This window comes from Notolepis coatsorum, assembly GCF_963971535.1.
Source record: "Notolepis coatsorum genome assembly, chromosome: 19".
In the NCBI taxonomy this organism is placed as follows: Eukaryota; Metazoa; Chordata; class Actinopteri; order Aulopiformes; family Paralepididae; genus Notolepis; species Notolepis coatsorum.
The window spans coordinates 48,048,819-48,069,387 of record NC_140183.1 but is presented as its reverse complement, the minus strand read 5'-3'; the positions used below and the strand labels follow the sequence as shown (position 1 = coordinate 48,069,387).

General features: G+C 43.4%; 1 protein-coding gene across 1 annotated transcript in view; it reads right to left on the bottom strand.

Moving 5' to 3' along the window:
* Positions 1-1,546: 1,546 nt before the first annotated feature.
* usf2l (upstream transcription factor 2, c-fos interacting-like) overlaps positions 1,547-20,569 on the bottom strand; it is a 48,901-nt gene continuing 29,878 nt past the window's right edge. The window contains exons 8-11 of the mRNA XM_084336508.1: positions 20,018-20,076; positions 18,855-18,949; positions 18,608-18,736; positions 1,547-3,355 (exon numbers count right to left, since the gene is read on the bottom strand). Coding sequence (XP_084192634.1) covers positions 3,266-3,355; positions 18,608-18,736; positions 18,855-18,949; positions 20,018-20,076 — 373 coding nt within the window. The 3' untranslated portion in view covers positions 1,547-3,265. The remainder of the gene's footprint in view (positions 3,356-18,607; positions 18,737-18,854; positions 18,950-20,017; positions 20,077-20,569) is intronic.

The window sequence follows — 20,569 nt, the reverse complement described above, 5'->3', positions numbered from 1 at the left end:
TTGGAAGAGAGGCGAGATTGGTAGAAAGCAGTTGGCACGAGACCAGTAGTGTAGTCGAGAACAACTTTTACTGGGCATATTATGGTATCCACATAGTTGCAATTTGCCAACAGGACTTACATTTTCTTTAGGGCAGTGGTATGGTGTCGTGTGTTATTTTCAAAGAATAATACATCTTATTCTAGGCCAAACATTTTTCTTCATACATGATTCTAGATGCTTCGGTTCGAAAGTAAATTTCATGATTTTTCAAGAAGGCCGCCAGTGGATTTGGACCTCTAGAAAAAAAAGCCTGGGATTTAGGGGAGGGGCGTGGGGGCCAATTTATTTTAAAATGTTATAGTATAGATCTCAAATCAATCATCAAAACATGTTAGCCAGAGAATGGTCACAGAATTGATTAAAGATAATTGAATTAAAAAGGAGTCCAATCAACATTAATTAGGGAAGGCACCTCATTGTAAAATGGTGATAACAAATTTTCCCTGTCAATATTTCCATCCCGTTCCCAATAAGCTATGAAATGGCTGGTATCTACAGATTCCTCCAGGTATCTTATTTATTTCAGTTAACATCTCTATCTTCACTTTGGCTTTACAACAGCCCGTTATAGCCACTGAAAGACTGTCTGGAATACATTTTAGGCCAATTTTGAGAATTGGACGAGTAGAACTCTCTCCTAGATAACAACACTGAAGTCAATATGGAGAACTGGAGATAGTGCTACTGTGTGGAGGTGACCCAGACCTTCTGAGGGTCATGGACAAAAGACTGTTATTCCATCACATGAACAGCAGTGAACGAGACAGATTGGGAGACGTTGCGAGATGTGAGGGTAGACAATGAGCCACAAACCCATTATGGTTATTAGCCAGTGAAGTTTTATTTTTCCACCATTTTACTTAGAAAAGACGTCTAACAATCTAACCTGAGAAATGTGAGGCTGCAACAGAGAGAAAGAGGCTTTTTAGGCTTTTCTTTAGTCATTAAAGAAAAGAAAAATAAGCATGAGGACAAATTTGCCATGAATGACCTTTCTTTTGTGACCACCGTTGTATTCCAAAGACGCCGTCCTCTTCACAAAGATGTATACTACTATGTAACACTACTGCAAAAACGCCCATCATTCAACTTTTTGGAGCTTACGGTTCACAAGATGCTCACTATTCCGTACTTGGGTTGGAATCTTAGCAGCGAGAGCCACGCAGCACTTCCAAAGCATAATGGTGTTAAACTTCCAGTCTTTGAGACGTTAGAATAGGATATAAAACCTGCATGATTTCGTCAGGGGTCTGAACGTTGGCGTTCACTGGATCCCGAGCCGTTGACATGGGGGAAACAAGAGACTCCGAAGCTTGATGTCTCTTCAGACTGCTTCCCCCGTTGCACAAAGCAGAGGAACAAACAAAACAATGTATATTTCATACAAAATCAGCATTGTTAATATTTGCTTTTTTTGGTTTGCACAACCAATTACAGCGTGGGTTATTGTAGGCCTGAGTGGGTAGAGAAGAAAGGGGGGGGGGGGGCTTCCCATGTTTTCTTCTCTCTGCATCAAAAAAAATTAAATAAAGTCTAACCAGTCTGTTTTGCTCTGCTACAAAGTGCGATGTGGAACGTCTCCGTTCTTCCTGTCTCTCAGTACTTTCCCCCGGGGTTCCGTCATCCCCTGTGCATTGAGCTCCATTTGATGTGTGTTGCGACACCAGGATAGAGCAAACAGCTCCAAATGAAACACGTGAGGGGAGGAGGGTCACTCTTACACGTATTGAGAGACACACCGGCGAATCATGATGACCCCACGGGGGGCCTATAGTTAAAGGAACACTGCAACATTATGGGAAATGCGCTTACCGCCTCCTCCAGAGTAAGACAAGAAGATGGATACCAATTTCCTCCTTGTGCATTCAGTAGAAAGCTATCCGGCTGCAACCTAGCCTAATTTAGCACAAGTGAATGGAAGAGGATACGATAGCCTTCTACTGAACGCACAGGGGGGACATTGGTATCCCATCTTCTTGTCCGACTCTGGAGAAGACGGTAAGCGCATTTCCCATAATGTTGCAGTGTTCCTTTAACTTGGCTAAAGTAGGGAATATTAAACGTTCCTAGTACACACTTCTTCCTGGTAAGTCCACACCATCAGAGCACTGATTTGATATTGTTTTTGTTGCACACATTCCCAAGATTGTACATTTCAGTCTGAACTTGATGACAGCTACCTTTTTAAAGAATGCATGACATTTCCCCGGATATTGATGGCCATTTTGCAGACCAATCAAGCCCCCCCCCCCCCCCCCCACACACTGTCATAGTTGGCCCTGTGGCACATAATTTCAAATCAAACTTAAAAAAGGGACATGCGTGTACACTTAAATGGTACTTACTTATGACGAAAAGGCCAGCGTGGAGTTAATGAGTTATTGAATACCGATATGCTACTGTTCACACCAGCAGACATCAAAGTCTGCTCACGAGTAGCATTAGTACTACTGCGTGATCGTCATACCAAAGACGAGCACTCTACCTACAAGCCAGGAGCTGTCACCATATAAAAGCACTGCTTGTTCCTTTGTGTGTCGTAACCAATACCACAGCTATCTGTGACTCTTGGATAAAATCGAAACACTATATCACACTGTGCAGAATGGCAGTGTGTTGCATATTTGGACCCCCCACGTACTTCCATCCAGCTCTCTAGGGGGACTTGAATCAATGTAACTGGTCTCCATCTGGACATTTAACAACAAGCAAGACTAATAAATTAAAACAAACAGCTAAAAACAACAAAATATTAATACAGAACTCAACAATACGCACACAACTCACCGGAGTGAAAGCAAGAACTTAAGTCAAAGAGTAATGATGAAAGAAAAACAACATCAACAGAACAACATAGTGAGAAACGGTCAACATCATAGTCCATTAGTGAGGCTACATAAATAGAAGATAGGAGGAGTTCAGCGGAGGTTCTCTTTCCTACGAGTGCTAGTGTAACACCCTGCTGGGCGCGAGTGGTATTTTCTTTTCCCTAAATGGTGGTCATCTCAACAGGAGTGGAACAGTGAAGTGGCAGCCAATCAGCTGCTGGGGGGAGGGGATTGGCTTCCAGAGCGATGCCCTAAAAAACCCAGGGAAAAAACCCAAAGTGATTCAATCTTTGCTAGTCCGTTCCATTTGTCATTTCACCTGTCCACAACTTCCCTTCCTCCAAGTCGTCCATGTGTCAGAGTAGCGGTGACACTGCCCCCCCCCCTGCCCCCCCTCACTGTGGTGGTGTCTCTCCGACCATCTCAATGCTGTGCTGCTGGAGCTGTGCTCGGAGCAAGGCGTTCTCGTTCTTCAGCTCCTCGATCTAGAAGAACAAAACCAAACCAACATTGATATCGTCATCTTCATTGCCCTCACAGGGGCTACATTTTTATTTAACCTTTATTTTACCAGGTAGTCACTTGAGATCAATGATCTCTTTTTTCGATCAAGACCTGGCCAAAATGTCAGCAAAACAAAACCAAACATACAAATACACAAAACACAGACAGAGACATAAAAGGCAAAGTGGGGCAAGGGGATACATTTGAGCTGCAGCAAACAAGATTGAATGGGATTGGGGGATATTGGAGGGTAGGGTAAAAAAGGTAGAAAGAGGATGGAAGGTGAGGCTTTGCAGGAGGTTGCTGGGGAGAGAAGGTCAAGATAAAAATATAAAATATAACACCACATTATGCAGTGAAGCATCGACATTCTCCCATCTCATTCGTTAAAATGCCCTTAATTTGAACTTTAAAATCAGATATGGTAGTGAGGGCCTACAGTTAAAGGGCCTTTTCCCATTTATGATTAGTGGTGGTGGTGGTGGTGGGGGTAGAGGCTTCTGATGTCCACATGGCGCTGCGCCAGCCCTGGGATTAAAGAAAAGCATACACACAGCTCTTTTTCAAAGACTCCACTGCCCACGACCAACTGGGTTATCAAAAAGGTATGTTGTCTCTGCTTTTTTCCGTGAGCCAATCAGAAATTCACCGGCTCTATTCTACTGCAGGGGCTGACAGGAGAATATGAGGCTTTGAGCATCAGACGAGTACAAATACATGGAGTGCCTTGTGGGCCTGGGATTCAGCGGGGGAACAGAGACAAGCAACACTGCCTGGGATTCAGCGGGGGAACAGAGACAAGCGACAGTGCCTGGGATTCAGCGGGGGAACGGAGACATGCGACAGTGCCTGGGATTCAGAGGGGGAACGGAGACATGCGACAGTGCCTGGGATTCAGCCAATTCTTCTTTGTCAGTCTGTGATGGTAAACTATACAGGTTGAGATTAGGTGTCACAATTCTCCAAATTGACGATTTGAAGTGACTTAAAATGTTACTGTCACATTTTGACTATACAAAATAGGGATGGGACAAAAAACCAATACCATAACGTTACCACAATTTTCTTTTGCCACAACGGTGATTTGAGACTCTAGTTCAATTTCTTCATATCGGACTCTGGCAGTGGCCAGAGGAAGCTAACGTCAACTAGCAGCTACACTAGCTGTGTTCTCTAAAAAGTAATGCAGGCTACCGGGAAGCTAACGTTAACTAGCAGCTACACTGTTCTCCAAAAGTAATGCAGGCTACCGGGAAGCTAACGTCAACTAGCAGCTACACTGTGTTCACTGCCTTTCTCACCCGGGCAGGAAACCATCTCAGCTGTTGGTGGCAGCCAAGTTCGTCTGGCACGGTCTTAAAAAGGATGTTCGGGATTGGGCTAATGCTTGTCTAGAGTGTCAACGGGCCAAGGTACACCGCCACACCAAGGCCCCACTAACCCCTTTCAATGTGCCTGAAAGGCGGTTTTATCATGTGCACATAGACTTGGTTGGGCCACTGCCACCATCACACGGTTGCACCCACCTCCTTACCATGATTGACAGGACAACCCGTTGGCCAGAGGCCGTGCCACTATCTTCAACTACATCTGCCGACATTGCACGAGCGTTCATCGGCACCTGGGTTGCCCGTTTTGGTGCTCCATCGGATATAACCTCCGACCGGGGGCCTCAGTTTACGTCGGAGCTCTGGAATGCTGTGGCCCAGGGTCTCGGGGTAAAGCTGCACCGTACAACGGCTTATCACCCTCAAGCCAATGGACTGTGCGAGAGGTTTCATAGGTCAATGAAGGCCGCATTCAGGGCCAGTCTTCGGGACAATGGGTGGGTTGACAGACTTCCGTGGGTCATGCTGGGCCTCCGATCAGCCCCTAAGGAAGATCTTCAGTCCTCCTCAGCCGAACTGGTTTATGGGCAGCCATTGCGAGTCCCCGGGGATTTCGTGCCCAACACCACAACGCCTTGGTCTGCTGGCCAGCAACGGTCTGTTTTCCTGGACAATGCCAAGGTATTTAGGCCGGTGCCTACGTCACAGCACATTGTGCCCCAGGCTTATATTCCACCTGATCTCCATACAGCAAAGTACGTCTTTGTCCGCCATGATGCCCATCGGTCGCCACTACGGCCACCATATGAGGGGCCTTTTCGTGTTCTGGAGACAGGGGACAAGTCATTTGTAGTCGAAATAGGAGGGAAACCGGACCACATTTCAGTGGACCTTCTGAAACCGGCTCATGTGGACCTGGACCGTCCGGTTCCTGTAGCTCAGCCGCCGCGGCGCGGCCGCCCTCCGGCCATCAGAACCTCAGACCGCCCTCCGGGGTCTACGGGTTCCACCATGACGCAGGGTTTCCCCCTGGCCGTTAAGTCCTCAGACCACCCTCTGGTGGTAACTGGTCCCGTCGCTACACAGACTCTGGACACCTGAAGCCGCTTCGGCAGGATTTTACGGGGTCCTCAACGGCTCATGCTGCCAGTTCTTGTGAATTCTGGGGGGGCGCATGTGGGGGACAATAAAATTCACATTCATATTCTGTCACCTCCATGTTCAATGTTATGCATAGGGTGTGGTTAGAGGGCATTGACGTTATGTAGTCACACGGGTTGACGTGATGACGTATTAGTTTGTATTAAGGAAGTGGGAAGTAAACATGAGACGTTACATCTATTGCATCTAAACAACCGTCTGGCAGTCTGTTTGTTCCGCACTCCTACACGTTATTTGATAGTTTTTTCGTTCGATATTTTTATTCATTATTCATCCGGGGACCTCGGTGTTACCATAGGGAATGAGTCTGAGATCGCGAAAGTGCAATACCGGCCGCATCCAGCTAGACTGCGGTATCAAGCACCCTTTGAAACCTTGTATCTTGGCCTGTGCCACGGCCAAATGTCTCCGGGTGAATGGAGCAGTTATAACGATCGGATTGAGAAGCGGCAAATGCTCCCGATGCATGATGTGTGGTGGATTATGTTGGCGACACGATCGACATCAATACTGGGACTCACGATCAGATAATTGGAATATTCTTTTTGGGGTACTTCCTAGTGAAGGTAAGGGCTATATGATATCAATCCTGCGTTGAATGAATGAATGAATGAATGAATGAATGAATGAATGAAAACTTTATTTAACAGATTGCAGAATGGGTACAATACAGTACGGCTCAATACATACAATTGTTAAGGGGATGCAGACCTGAAAAAGACGTTTGTATTGTTTCCATCAGGGTCCCCCATTTTCAATTCATATAGACATTTTTTTTTTTAGATTTATCTTTTTTTATTGGAAGAATTAGTACATATTTATACATTTCATTTATCAAAATTATACAACTTCCATTTCCTTCCCCATTCCTATCCCCTAATCCCACCCATTGAGGGCGACGACAAACATACATATAAAAAAAAAAAAAAAAAAAAAAAAATTGCAGATAGATATTGCAGCGTTTTCCGGTGTCAAGCCAAATAGTGCAATAAGAGGGCATGGGTCAATATTCATAAAAAATATGTCTGAATAAGATTTAAAAATGGAAGTCCAGAAAGGGGCCAGTACTGGACAATGCCAGAACATATGAATAAGTGAGCCAGGGGCTTGGTGACACCGGTCGCATGTGGGATCCATGCCAGGATTTATCTTCGCCAGTCTAGTCTTTGACCAATATAGACGGTGGAGGAGCTTGAACTGTATCAGTGAATGGCGGGCACATATTGAAGAAGAGTGTATTCGGGCAAGAGCGTTTTCCCATTCTTTGTCTGTAAATTGATGATTTAGATCAGACTCCCAGTTTTGTCTTATAGCCAATACTGAGGAAGGTAGGGATAGGGATATGATGTTATATAGTTTAGATATTGAGCCTTTGATTACAACCTTCACCTCCAAGATGCGATCGATCAAAGTTTTTGGGGGGGTGTGGGGGAACTGGTCAAATTTGCTCTTAACAAAATCACGTATCTGTAGATATCTGAAAAAATTTGTTTTTGGTAAGTTAAACTTTAGGGACAGTTGTGTGAAAGACATAAAAGAACTGTCTTGGTACAAATCATATGGGAATATGACATTTATGACATACACAATATACATGACATTTATGGCATAGGGACATATAGGTATTTAGTACTGATACATTTGTGACATAAACAGTATTCAAATATACAGTACTGTTACCCCTAGATCCTGACAGAGTATATACATATGATGGGGAGGGGACTGTACATTAGGAGGGGGTGGGTGGGTGGGAGAGAAATATCTATACGGCGGGGAGGGAATATGTACATGCGGTGGGGAGGAGACTTGTCTATTGGGAGGTGGTGGGGGTTTTGGGCATTTACGGTGGCCAGTTTCGAATTGCAGCCTCCCGTAGGTGCTCTTTAAGAGCAGTTTTTAATGTGGGTAGGGATTCACATTCCTTTACAGCTTTGGGTAGGGCGTTCCACATTGATGTGGCATAATTGCGAAATGTGTTTAGTCCCTTGTTTGAGCCAACCATGTCTTCACTTCGATCGCAACATGTGTATGCCGTTGGTGACGATCAAAGCATTAAAAAAATACCCCCCCTTCCCCCCTTTCATGCATTCATGATTAAACATAATACCTATGATATGGGAATAGTAGCATGTACAGGCAAGAAACGGAAACGTTTATAGTACAATTGATGTATAAGGCTATTACTCAGCCTTTCAGGAATTACCCCAGACCACGCTATAACTATACTTATATTCACCACGGTATAACACGGGAACGTATGGATGAAAAAATGCATTCGTTTTTCACATATTGAACGATAGATAGGTGATGTCAAAATGGGAAATAGTATTGTATCCATAGCTATAATATAGAATATAGTTATAACTCTACAAACAAGGTGACGCACTCCTATCTTTTAAAGCGTGGCAGTGCTAGAACAGGACCCGTCTAATCCCCGGCGGTCAATGAGTTAACACATTCGTGGCCAACCACATATATATATACGTGTTTCGGATCCAACGCTTGAGGGCCAACCACGTATATATATGTGGTAAGGTTGTTTTGGCTTTTATTCCATTGTAATATCCTACTCAATGTCACCGATCGGCACTGCAGATTTACCCTACTCTTGGAATTCGGAAAAGTGCATTACCGGCCAGATCCTCGTAGGGGCGCTGTCTCGATAATGCAGTGTTCCCTGTTACAGACCGGTGTTTTTTTTGTTTTTCTATCATGGGTTGACTTTTTTGTTAGCCTAAAGCAGGGGTCAGCAAAGAGCCACTTTTCCCCCCTCCCACAAAAAATGCTCAGGGAGCCGCACAACCTATTTACCCTTAAAATGAAGATACCGTTGGGCGGTTAGGTGGCCGAGCGGAGATTGCGTTCGTCACCAACCCCGGAGCTGTGAGCTGGATTCGCCTGTTCGAATCCGGCTCACAGCTCCGGGGTTGTCACCAGCTTGGCTGGCCGTTCACACTAATACAATTGGCAGTATTAGAGGGTGGGAGAAGCTGGCGGGGTGGGTCCGGGTCGTTGTAAACAGCGACTCCTACAGTTCGGTCGGGGCGCCTGCCAAGCGCGGATAGGACCTGAGGGGGATAATGTGATCCTCCCACACGCTACGCCCTCTCAATGAGAATCCGCGCTGCCAGGTGAAAAGAAGCGGTGATTGGCTGGACGTGTGTCGGAGGAAGCACGTGGTAGCCTCCACTCTCCCAGATGATCTGACTGTGGGGGGTAAGTGCGCAGCGACCAGGAAGGGACTGGGAATTGGAATACGACTAACATTGGGATGGGAGAAAATCGGAGGAAAAATGGAGGGGGAAAAAGATCAATACAAAAAAAAAATGAAGATACCGTTGTATATATCCCCAAGCATACCTCACATTTAGCATTAAACGCCTGACAATTGCATACCCAAAGTAATTTGCGATTTATTATACTTTATACTTATAGCACAGTTTGTTGCATTAATGGAATTATAAAGCAACAAAAAGAAAAATGTTGACTTTTTATTGCTGTTTTTATCTGTTATAACAAAGGAAAACCTCAAACTCTTATGAAGAGGGAAAAAAATACTTGCTGTGTAGACCTATTTTTAAATAAAACACAGAAGAGGAGACAAAACACTGGTGTTTGAAATAAAACCCTGAACTATTCAGGTATATTTGAGTCCTTCCCTTAGTTGTGGAACATTTATAAAATAAAAAGTAGTCCACTTTGAAAAAAGACTACCATGTGTAGACCTACTTTGAAATAAAACACAGAAAAGGAGAAAAACACTGGCATCTGTAGACCTACTTTGAAATAAAACCCTGAACTATGCAGCTCTATTTGTGTCCTTCCCTTATTTGTGGAAAATCTATAAAATAAAAAGTACATTTTTCGTTGTTCGCACCACATACAGGTAAGCCTGCATAGTTAGTCGTGAAAGCAAATTAATCTGTCCACGTTGAATTAAACCCTCTATTTTCCTCAGACTCCTTTTTTTGGATTTATCCATGGTTAGCTTACTGGGGGGTCGGAAACTCAAGATTAGCCACTTGCAGACGGCAGGGAGAGGCGCAGGGTGTGATGTACTGTATATTTTAGTTGATGAAATATTTTTGTTGACTAAATATTTTAGTTGATGAAATATTTGTTCATTTCAGTGTCACAGTATGACATCGATATCCAAAATAAGAGAACAAAAAAGAAATACAATTTTAAAAAAGTAAAAAAAATATTTAAATTTTAAAAAGAATAAGAAATTGGGCCAGGGAGCCGCAGCTGATATGCGGCTCCGGAGCCGCAGGTTGCCGACCCCTGGCCTAAAGCTATGCCTTCATCAGATCGCCTGAAATAGTTTTTGGGATGCTGAATTCAGTATGCAGCAAAGGAATATAGCATCAGCCAATGGACATATGGATCTACGAGATGGCGATCGATAACTGGGAAATCCTTTTTGCAGTCCAACCGGCCACAGGTAAGAGCGGTTTGATGTCAATTTCAGCCTGGTCGGGCCTTGCTTTGATAGCCATCCACCCGGTCAGCGTATGAGGCTAATGCCATTATTGTAGGGCTGGGCGATATGGCCTAAAAATTAAATCCCAGATTATTATTTTTTAAATCCGATTTACGATTTTAAATCGATTTTTTTCTCTTGAAAACTAGAAACGCCAAGGAAATCATTCAAATAACCTTTGTTTTTATTTGACACAAAAAATTATCAAACCAAGATGAATGTCCCTATTGGGATTGAAGTGCAAACCTAACTTTCACCAATCTTCACTTAAAAAATATATATATAAGGTTACTCTAGTCTAGATGAATGTCCCTATTGGGATTAATAGTGCAATAACTTGCTTTTTCACCAAACTTCACTTAAAACAAATAAATAATGTGCCTATTGATCATCAAACAAGAATGAATTTCCCTATTGGGATTAATAAAGTGCAAATCTAACTTTCACCAAACATCACTTTTTGTAAAATAAAAAGGTGACTCAGGGTATCTGCAGGTTTAGCCCAGTCAGATTTAAGGCTTTTTAAGACTTTTTAATGCCACTCAGAATTTAATTTAATACCAATTTCACAATAACAAAATGGCAAAAATCATGGGTACTCTCAGTACACTCATTCAAGGGTACTACGACTATGCTTGCACCTCATGGTACCAAAGCACCTCAGAGGCACTAAAACTGGTCAGACTACTGCTTAACCTCACTCCTAAAACCCACTTTACCCCTGCCCACATTCAAAACCGCTCTTAAAGAGCACCTACGGGAGGCTGCCATTCAAAACTGGCCACCGTAAATGTCCAACCCCCCCCACCCCCCCTCCTCCTAATGTAGAGTCTCCTCCCCATCATATGTATATAATATTTTCTGTTAGGATCTCTGGGTGTATTATTATATTATTTGCATATCATATATGTCACAAATGTAACATATAAATAAAGTTTTTCATTCATTCATTCATCCAGTTGTTTTGTTTTTGTGGTTTGGTTGAATGAATACTTTATTAACAGATTGCAGAATGGGTACAATACAGTACGGCTCAATACACACAATTGTTAAGGGGATGTAGACCAGAGAAAGACTTTCATCTTGTTTACATCACGATCCCCCATTTTCAATTCATAGTGACATTTATGACATACACACAACATACATGACATCATGCCATTTATGGCATAGGGACATACAGGTATATAGTACTGTTACATTTGTGACATATATGATATGCAAATATACAGTACCGTTACCCATATATCCTAACATATATATATACATATATAGAGAGTGGGTGGTAGAAAATAAATACATACAGTGGGGTGAAGCTCTCATCGAACATCAACACAAACGTGTCTTTGTTTACATCCGTGAAAAGATTATTTTGGATGTAAGAGGCCAATCCAAACCTGGCTATGTAGGACGTTTTGTCTTTGCCGCATGTTAGCACGGAATACTTCTCCTAGTCCCTCATTGCCAGTGTAGGACTGGTGCTTTGCGACTGTTGAGAAACCACAGTACCTCAGCTTCAAGCGTTGGCGTGGAGCCGAATGTTATCCAGACTTCTGTTGGTGCAGATGTTATAGTCCTACCTGAGATGGCGCAGCTGATGTGGAGGCAGGGGCCGAAAATAAATGCGAAATAGTAGTTTGCAGGTGGGTTTTGTTAATTTTGTTTAAGAATCCGCCTGTGACTTAAAAAAAAAATATATATATATATATATTTTTTTTATAATCGTCCTAAATCATTAATTAGAATTAATCGATAATATCGATTAATCACCCAGCCCTACGTTATTGGTAATCAATAATCAAAAACGACGTCCCCCGCCCCCCTTTTATGCATTCATGGTGGACCATGATACCGACAATATGCATTTTGAGTTTTAGCTCCAGCTTGTGTAGGGCCGAAACGCCATTCGATTTAACGTTATTAGCTTAGCACCCTATATCTCGCCTTCCAGGAAATACCCCAGAACAATCTGGTATAGCGCTTATATTCACGACGCTATAAAATGGGAACGTATTGATGAAACATTTATTTATTTAAGGCATATTGAAGGGACGGTTTATAGTGTCAATTGACAATGACAATGGACAGATAGCAATAATATAAAGTATAGATTTAGCTCTACAAACAGCCTCACGCACAATGAAAGGTTGTTATGATAAACTGGCCTTATAGAGTGAGATTAGACCGAGCCCAATGGCCCCGAATGTGTTAATGAATATAACTGGTCAGTTTCGTCAACATAACTAATCCAATAAGGGCACGGTTGGTACGAAAGTGATGGTGACGTCTTGATGGAGCGCCGAGCACCAAGCGGATGCAGATAGGCTACATCCTTTATGATAAATGTTTTATTGAAATTTGTTTGACGAGTCATATACTATAATATTAGTGTAAAAAATTTGAATGTTGATTTAGAATTCGAATGTAAACGTTATGAACGAAGCTTCGAACTATTCGGTACAGCCCTAACTAGCAGCTACACTGCGTTCTCTAAGGCCTTCGTTACAGTGTTTTTGTGCTTGTTTTTATACGTTTTTGAATACGTTTGCTGTCCCTATTACATAGAAATGCCGTTTTTGCCGGAAACGTTGTGGCCCTACTGAAAACGCTAAATTGCGTTTCCGTTTTGGTATAGCGCCAAAAACTCGACCGACAACATGTCGTGTAATCTGCGCGGAGCCGTTGTTGCTCAACGCCCATGCGCAGTAGATACCATCTGCGTGCCCTTCCGGTGACAACAGAGCTGTCCCAAATAGCTGCAGCTACCATGTGTTGTCAAGTTATTGTTATAAGGACCCCAGTCCAAGCTACAACAGTCTGCATTCCCTTAACAATTGTTTGTATTGAGCCGTATTGTATTGTACCCATTATGCAATATGTTAAATAAAGTTTACATCCATTCATTCTGCTAGCATTACCGATTGCATGAGCACTGCCGCTGGCTAACGTGAGCTAGTGTTAGCTATCAGACCCTGTTAGCTCAAGCTCCTCTTTCAATCTTAACAAGCATTAAACAAAATGGCCCAGTCATCTATTCACCTTTGTTTAATACACACGGCGTTGTCTCTAATGTTATCTAGCTACTGATAACTCCCGATATCATCAGTTTGGTGCTGGCTGGTTAACGTGAGCTAGCGTTAGCTTCTAGCCACAATGCTATACTGTTATACTGGCATATTCCATTCACGTTAGCATGTAGCTAACAATGTAGCTAACAACATTGCCGATCCTTTTTGAGACTAAACTATCCGCTCTTGGTGGTCACTTGTGTTGATGTTAGTTTTGTTTCATCAACAAATGAGAGGCAGAACACAGTGAATGTATCCGTTTTGTTTATTGCACTTTTATTACACTTTGCTGAAAAATAAGTGCTGCATTGGGTAAATAGGCATTTAAAGATGGCGGCGCCTTGTTGACATTTTCTTTGCAGGAAGTGTATTGGCACATTCAAGTTCTGATTGGTTGAAAATTGCCTTCATGTTCGCCACCTACTGCTTTGGCAGTGTACTACATCACTGTACTCAGGTTGCAAAACGTATGTCTCACTCGGCTACCGCTACGTTGCGACCTGGAAAAGCTAAACTCATCTGAAAACGAAACTAAGGTGTAACCGCAGCCTAAAAGTAATGCAGGCTATCGGTAAGCTAATGTTTGAAAATGCAAATCGAACACTCATTTCAATAGATTTTTTTATTTACAATCGGAATCCTGACACCACTAATATATACCGTCTCTGGATAGATGAGTAGCAGACAACTGAGACAGAAAAGAACGCCTGTGAAAGCAATACCCAATGAAAGCAAGCATGCTTATTCGACGCAAGAACAGCCTTGACAGCTGTATATGTGATCAAGGAGGACGGCTTGTTTAATCTCTCGGTGTGTTCACCTGCAACAACAAGCCTGCCCTGTCTTTAAAAGCAGATCATCACCTTAGCATTATTTTTTTTTTATCTACTTTTTCTCCTCCTATTTTTCTGTATTTTTTCTCCCATCCCAATGTGGTCGTTATGCCAATTCCCGCCTCCCCTTCCTGGTCGTTGCGCGCATTTCCCCCCCACTTGCCGGTCTAGGGAGCCCTGAAGTCTATCACATGCTTCCTCCGATACATGTGGAGACAGCCAGCAGCCTCTTTTCACCTGACAGCGAGGACTCTCACTGGGGAAGTGTAATGCGTGGGAGGATCACACTACCTTCCCCAGTTCCCTCCCTCGCTGGCGCCCTGACCGACCTGTAGGAGTCACAGTTTACAACGACCAGGACCCACCCCACCGGCTTTCCACCCGCTGACTACCAATTGTGTCAGTATTGAAGACCGACCAAGCCGGAGGTACCGCAGCAGCCGGATTAGATCCCACTGTCTCTGCGGTGGTAGACAGAGGCTTAGTCCGCTGCGCTACCCGGCCGCACCACCTTAGCATTCTTAACACTTTGGTTGCCACTTGTTAACGTGGTAAAACCCTGTTGAATGTCACCACCCACTTCAATGATAGCGTTGTGAACGCATAATCTCTGTTTTAAATTATGGCTATGTGTCTAATCTGCCCGTCGTTTATCAATGACTTGTTTGCAGTCAACATTGTCGAGACGGATTTTTTTATTTTTTGTATTAAATCGGTTCATTTCCGTTTTATAGCATTTTGAAAAGCCCTAGTTTTTCAGGAAAATATATAGATTCCGTGATAAACGCCCTTTACTGGGATATTCTGGCATACACAAAAAACGTTGTAATTTTTCGGCCTATTTATAAATCGTTTTCAAATAAATGCTAGATTATCTATAGTATATGTGTACTTATGCACGCTATAGAAGCAATCTGAAAAAAATATTCTCTAATTTCCTGATCAACGCACACACACACACACACACACACATGGGGCACACGCTGATATATAGGTCAAAACAGATCCGATTATCCCAAGACTGGTAAAATAAATTGCTTACCTCAGATCAGATGTTATCCAAAAAGATTATTCCAATTCCTGATCGCCATTCCAAATATCGATCGCGTTTATTGATTCAGCGTTGGGTACTGTAAATTATGTATTCCACGCGTTTTCCGGCTCGGCGAATCACTTGGGTCTCTTCAGATGCCTCGCCGGAGAAGTAACATGAGGAGGCTGCCCCCCCCCATCAGTCTAAACCAGGGGTTGGCAATTAGGTTTGGCCACGGGCCAGATTTTCCCCAAGCCGTTGCTTGGCGGGCCAGGATCAAAAACAATGGCTAATTTAACACTTTAATCGCCATGGGTTAAATTCATAATTTACCTACCCTCGCCAGCTCTATTTGTCTATGGAGAAGTTCCCCTTCTTTGCAGGGCTATAACTTTTTAAATTATATTGCTAAATTGCCATTATTATGGCCCATTCAATGTCCTATATGTATTGTTCAGGGTGTAGCAACGTTAAACTTTTTCATTCACATATTCATACTAAAATATGGTCTAAAGTATAAGTATGTTTTTATCGTTTTCTGCAGCTTTCTCCAGAACTTGATTTATAGCTCCAAATGCATTATATTGATGATGAAATACAGTTTGATAGCAATCGGCGCGAGATAAAAAATGTCAACTGGACATGGTTCTAGAAGTTACTGCGTATCATCTGATGATGGCCGGATGGGCGGGGGATCGTTTATAATTCCGTGGGCAGCGTTAGATGATTCATCCAGAGTGGGTCATATGTTCATCATAGCAGTTTATATGGAACACTGTTAGAATATAACGCTGAATCTTACCGTGGCTTCCTCGCGCCGCTGGCAGATGAGCGTGGAACAGAATTTTTTCTATTATGGGATGGAGAAATGCCCGATCCATTTCCAGGTTGTATAATAGTATATACGTCCAAATCATGTTGTTTTTTCGAGTTATTTGCACCGATCGATGTTCACTGTATCAAGACGGAGTCTCTCTAACGATAGCGAGTGCCCGGACCACATATGGATGAGCACTTCCGGTTCAAAGGCTCATTTCCGGTTGCCGATCTGCCAACAGATGGCGCTCTTGAACCGCTAGAGAGTTGAGTGGAGCTTTGCAGTGTGTCTCAGGGCTCCGGAAAAAAAATATGATTTCGATGACAGATTTTTGAAATATTGACATCAAAGACGAGTTACGGCGTCTTCGGCAGAATGAGCATGGCTAGGAATGACGTCTTAACTCGTCCCCGGCGATCATAGTGTTAATATACCGATATTGAAAAAAGACAAACGTTTTTCTCTGGTCTGCATCCCCTTAACAATTGTGTGTATTGCGCCGTACTGTATTGTACCCATTCTGCAATCTGTTAAATAAAGTTTTCATTCATTCATTCATTGCAGATCACCGCGGCGGGTGATGGACAGATCAGAATGCATGAAAACACGACTCACCATACCTTGTTTGTTGTTAAGTCCTCCAAAATCCATGCTAATGTTTGAAACATGTCATATCCACTCGCCGCCCTCCAATTCCAGATTGGCGTTGAATGCTTTATCTGAACTTTATCTGCCAACTTGAACACAGTTGTCATCATTGCCTCGTTGTTGTTGTTGTTGTCGCCACATATTATGCAGAGAGGGCGTCGGCTCGGCACGCAAGAATCACTGACCTGTTGCGATAAACCCGTATTTTAAGTATAGCTCCTGTTTATTAAAAGAAGCGTTATATTTCCCTGTTTTTTTTAACTCGCTCGCATCTCGAACGCGGAAGTGAACGTTCGTTAGGGAAATATATTCCATTGGGACTATTCCATTGGTTCTCCCAGTCCACATGACCATTTCTAGCATTTCAATTGGCTATAGTGACAAACATGCTTTTGATGACTACCGGTAGATAGATACAGCTTCACAATAAAAGACACCCTGGCGTCCCGAGTGAATATTTCCCGCGCGTCACATAAATATCATATTCTCAAAATAATCTGACGGGCCAGAAATGATTGCTGGCGGGCCAATGTCGGCCGGCGGGCCGCCTATTGCCGATCCCTGGTCTAAACCAATGGGGTGCAGTTACACAGGGAGAGATGATAGGGGGCGGTATTTTCCCAATTGAGCTCAGAGAGAGTCTGCAACACTAGCGTGAGGCTCGATTGATGAAATATAAATTCAAATCGCTAATAAAAAAAAATACGACAAACAAACGCTATATGTCGTTGGTGGCACTCAACTGGCGGCATGAACTAACGACAAATCTCGTCCGTGGCACTCAAAGTGTTAAAGCAATATTAAACTTTTGTGGAAGGCTTCCACTTTTAAGCACGAACGCCTCCACAGAAGTTCATGTCGGGAGCAGCTTCTGACTGTAGCTCCCCCGGGAATCTGCTGTCATTACAATTACTAAATTACAATAGGAGGTTACTTCCTTATATACTCCTTTGAGGCGGCACGGTGGTGTAGTGCTTAACACTGTCGCCTCACAGCTAGAAGGTCCTGGGTTCGATTCCCGCTTGGGGACCAGGTTACCGCATTGCCAGGTACCCAGGTGGGGTATCTCCCGGGCCTTTCTGTGTGGAGTTTGCATGTTCTCCCTGTGCTCGCAAGGGTTTCCCCTCCCAATAAGATAAACGCAATGGATAAACATGCACAACAGATCGCTAACGCTGTCTCATTCCCTGGCGAAGATGGACAGGAACACTTGGATTGGTCCCCGGGCGCAGCCCATGTCTGCTCCCGGCTGCCCTTGGGGGGGGGGGGGGGGAAGGACGACGGGATGGGTCAAGTGCAGAGACATTTCATCTGCGACCCAATGCATGTGTGTGTGTTCCTGTGTGTCACCCATCTCGCATGTGTGTGTGTTAATCTGCATGACAAATAAAGACTTATTCTTCTACACATATGCCCATGTGCGCCCATTGCATTGTGCCAGGAGTGCAGAGTAATTTCAGGTGCCCCTAGAGCAGGTTAAGGGTTCCATGTCTTTACCAGTGACACCAGGTCCCTAATTGCAAAAAGACAAATAGATGTTTTTGAACAGTTGGGACCTGGCCACAGAATGAGCCATTACAGCGGACTAATTTGCTTTGATTGTATAATGTTTTCACCTGTCGAGTCGACCATGTTTTCAAAATGAAAACAATTGACTGGTGGTGAATAAATACAGAGCAACCAAAATAGTTCCCAAACCCCCATAGGAGGAATGTATGCTACGAAGCAAAAGGGTTCAATCAAAATTGAAACGTCACACACTTTGATTGGAGTGAAAGATTTTAACAAATCAGGAATTCATCCTTTAACAGCATCCATCCTCGCCCGAGCGGTGCCTGCTCCCTGACGCTCGATCCGCTCACCTGCTGTCTGCATAGCTCGTTATCCACCTGTATACTCTCCACCTCCTTCAGGCTCTCCTGGAAGCGCTGGTTGCTCTGCCGCAGCTCACGGATGTAGTCGCACGCCTTGGACAGGATGCCTCCTTTACTCTGGAGACACAAGAGACATGCTCTGGTTACACGGGTGAAAGCCTGCGCCGCCGGGAGCAGAGGTGGGAAGCTGCATGGCGAGTAGCAAAAAGGGGTCAAGGGACAAGAGTGCCTTTACCGCTCCCGTCTTGGTGCTGTCCATATTGCAGTCTGGGATGATCTTGGAGAGCGTGACGATCCAGTTGTTGATCTTGTCTCTTCGCCGCCTCTCGACTGTGTGAGGACGGTGCAAAGCAGTTAAAATCGTTGTAGTCAGAAAAATTAAATAATTCTATGGTATGTTTTCATAACTCAATGAATAAACTGTCCTCAATAAGAACACCGTCTGAAGCTTAAACGCTACCAGAAAGGTTATCATTTCACAATTGTTGTTTACAAAAGGCTGCCTGCAATTTAGTTTACAAACATATTATAGGCTTATGTTTAGTTCACAGTGCCTGATAACGATTTTTTTTTTTTTAACAAATGTTTTTTATTTTCCCTTTTTTAACATAAAACTAGACACACAATACATTAATAGTAGAAATCTATGATAAATCACAGGACAATGACCGAAATAATATTAACAATAATGACAGTCCAGTACTTAAATCAAAATAAATGTAGATTAAAAGACATACACATAATAAATACAATACAATACAATACATATGCTCTTCCTCACTCTTCCCTTCCCCCCCACAGGACCCCCTCTTGGACTATACATCCATTATTCCGTTTAAGCACCAGGGATTACAAGTTCATATGCTACTGATAATGATTTTGTTGCGATTTATGACGACATCTGGTGATTGTATAATTACATGTACAGTATAGTAAATGTTTTGTAAATTATTTGCAGGCTCTGCAAATGTAACCAATGCTCCCTCCCACGAAACTGCATAATGCACCTTTAAATGTCTCAGGAAATAAGCAGAGGTAGCACACTAGAAAACGGTAGACTCCATATATACAGGGAAACATTGGTCTACAGATTTTCCTGGTTCACAGCCTTCACATTCACATCACATTTCTTTCTAGAGTTGTTTGCTGCTGGAGAGTTTTGACAGCTCAACAGTGGCCTCTAGTGGCCCCGATAATAAATGTGTTGTCATCCATTCCTACTGAAACTATTTGGCTGAGGGCTGATAATAAATGTGTCGTCATCCATTCCTGCTGAAACCATTTGGCTGAGCTTTGTGTTTTTCTTGCAACAACCCAATTTTTTTGGCACCAGAACTGAGAACTAAGCCACACCGGGCGGTCGGTCACTGGAGGAGACATTCAATGACAATTTCCCACCTTCATTATGTTGCGCTCTCCTCCTTTCATCTCGAGGCGTTCGTGGACCATCCATTTTCCTACAGACAAGCAAAACACAACTCTTTTCATAAACAAAAAAACTCTCTCAGCATCGTATAAACACAAACACACAAATCCCTCCTCCTCCAATCATCAGTGCCTATTTCAAAGTGTTGTTCCCCGTTATCCTACAAGTGACCCATTCTGTAACCACAGCCCCACTCCGCGAACAGTGCTACTCCACGAGGGGGCTTCGAGTCTTCGCGTGGCGACTTTCATTGAATCAAATCAATAGGAGGCAACAGAGGCTGTAATAACACCATGACTGGAATACTGAGGCCTGTCTGGACCGGCAGCTCATCTATGTCCTTCCTAGGTGTAGCCTGGAGGGAGTTGAGCGTTTTATTATGTTGTAAAATTACACCACTGTGAAAGGGGGGGGGGAAGAAAATGGCAGAAGCACCAGGATTGGAGTCGAGTGGCTAATGACGCAAGCGCTCTCTCGTCTTCGTGTCCTCCCCTGGGTATTCTTTTAATTAAGTCCCCGAGACG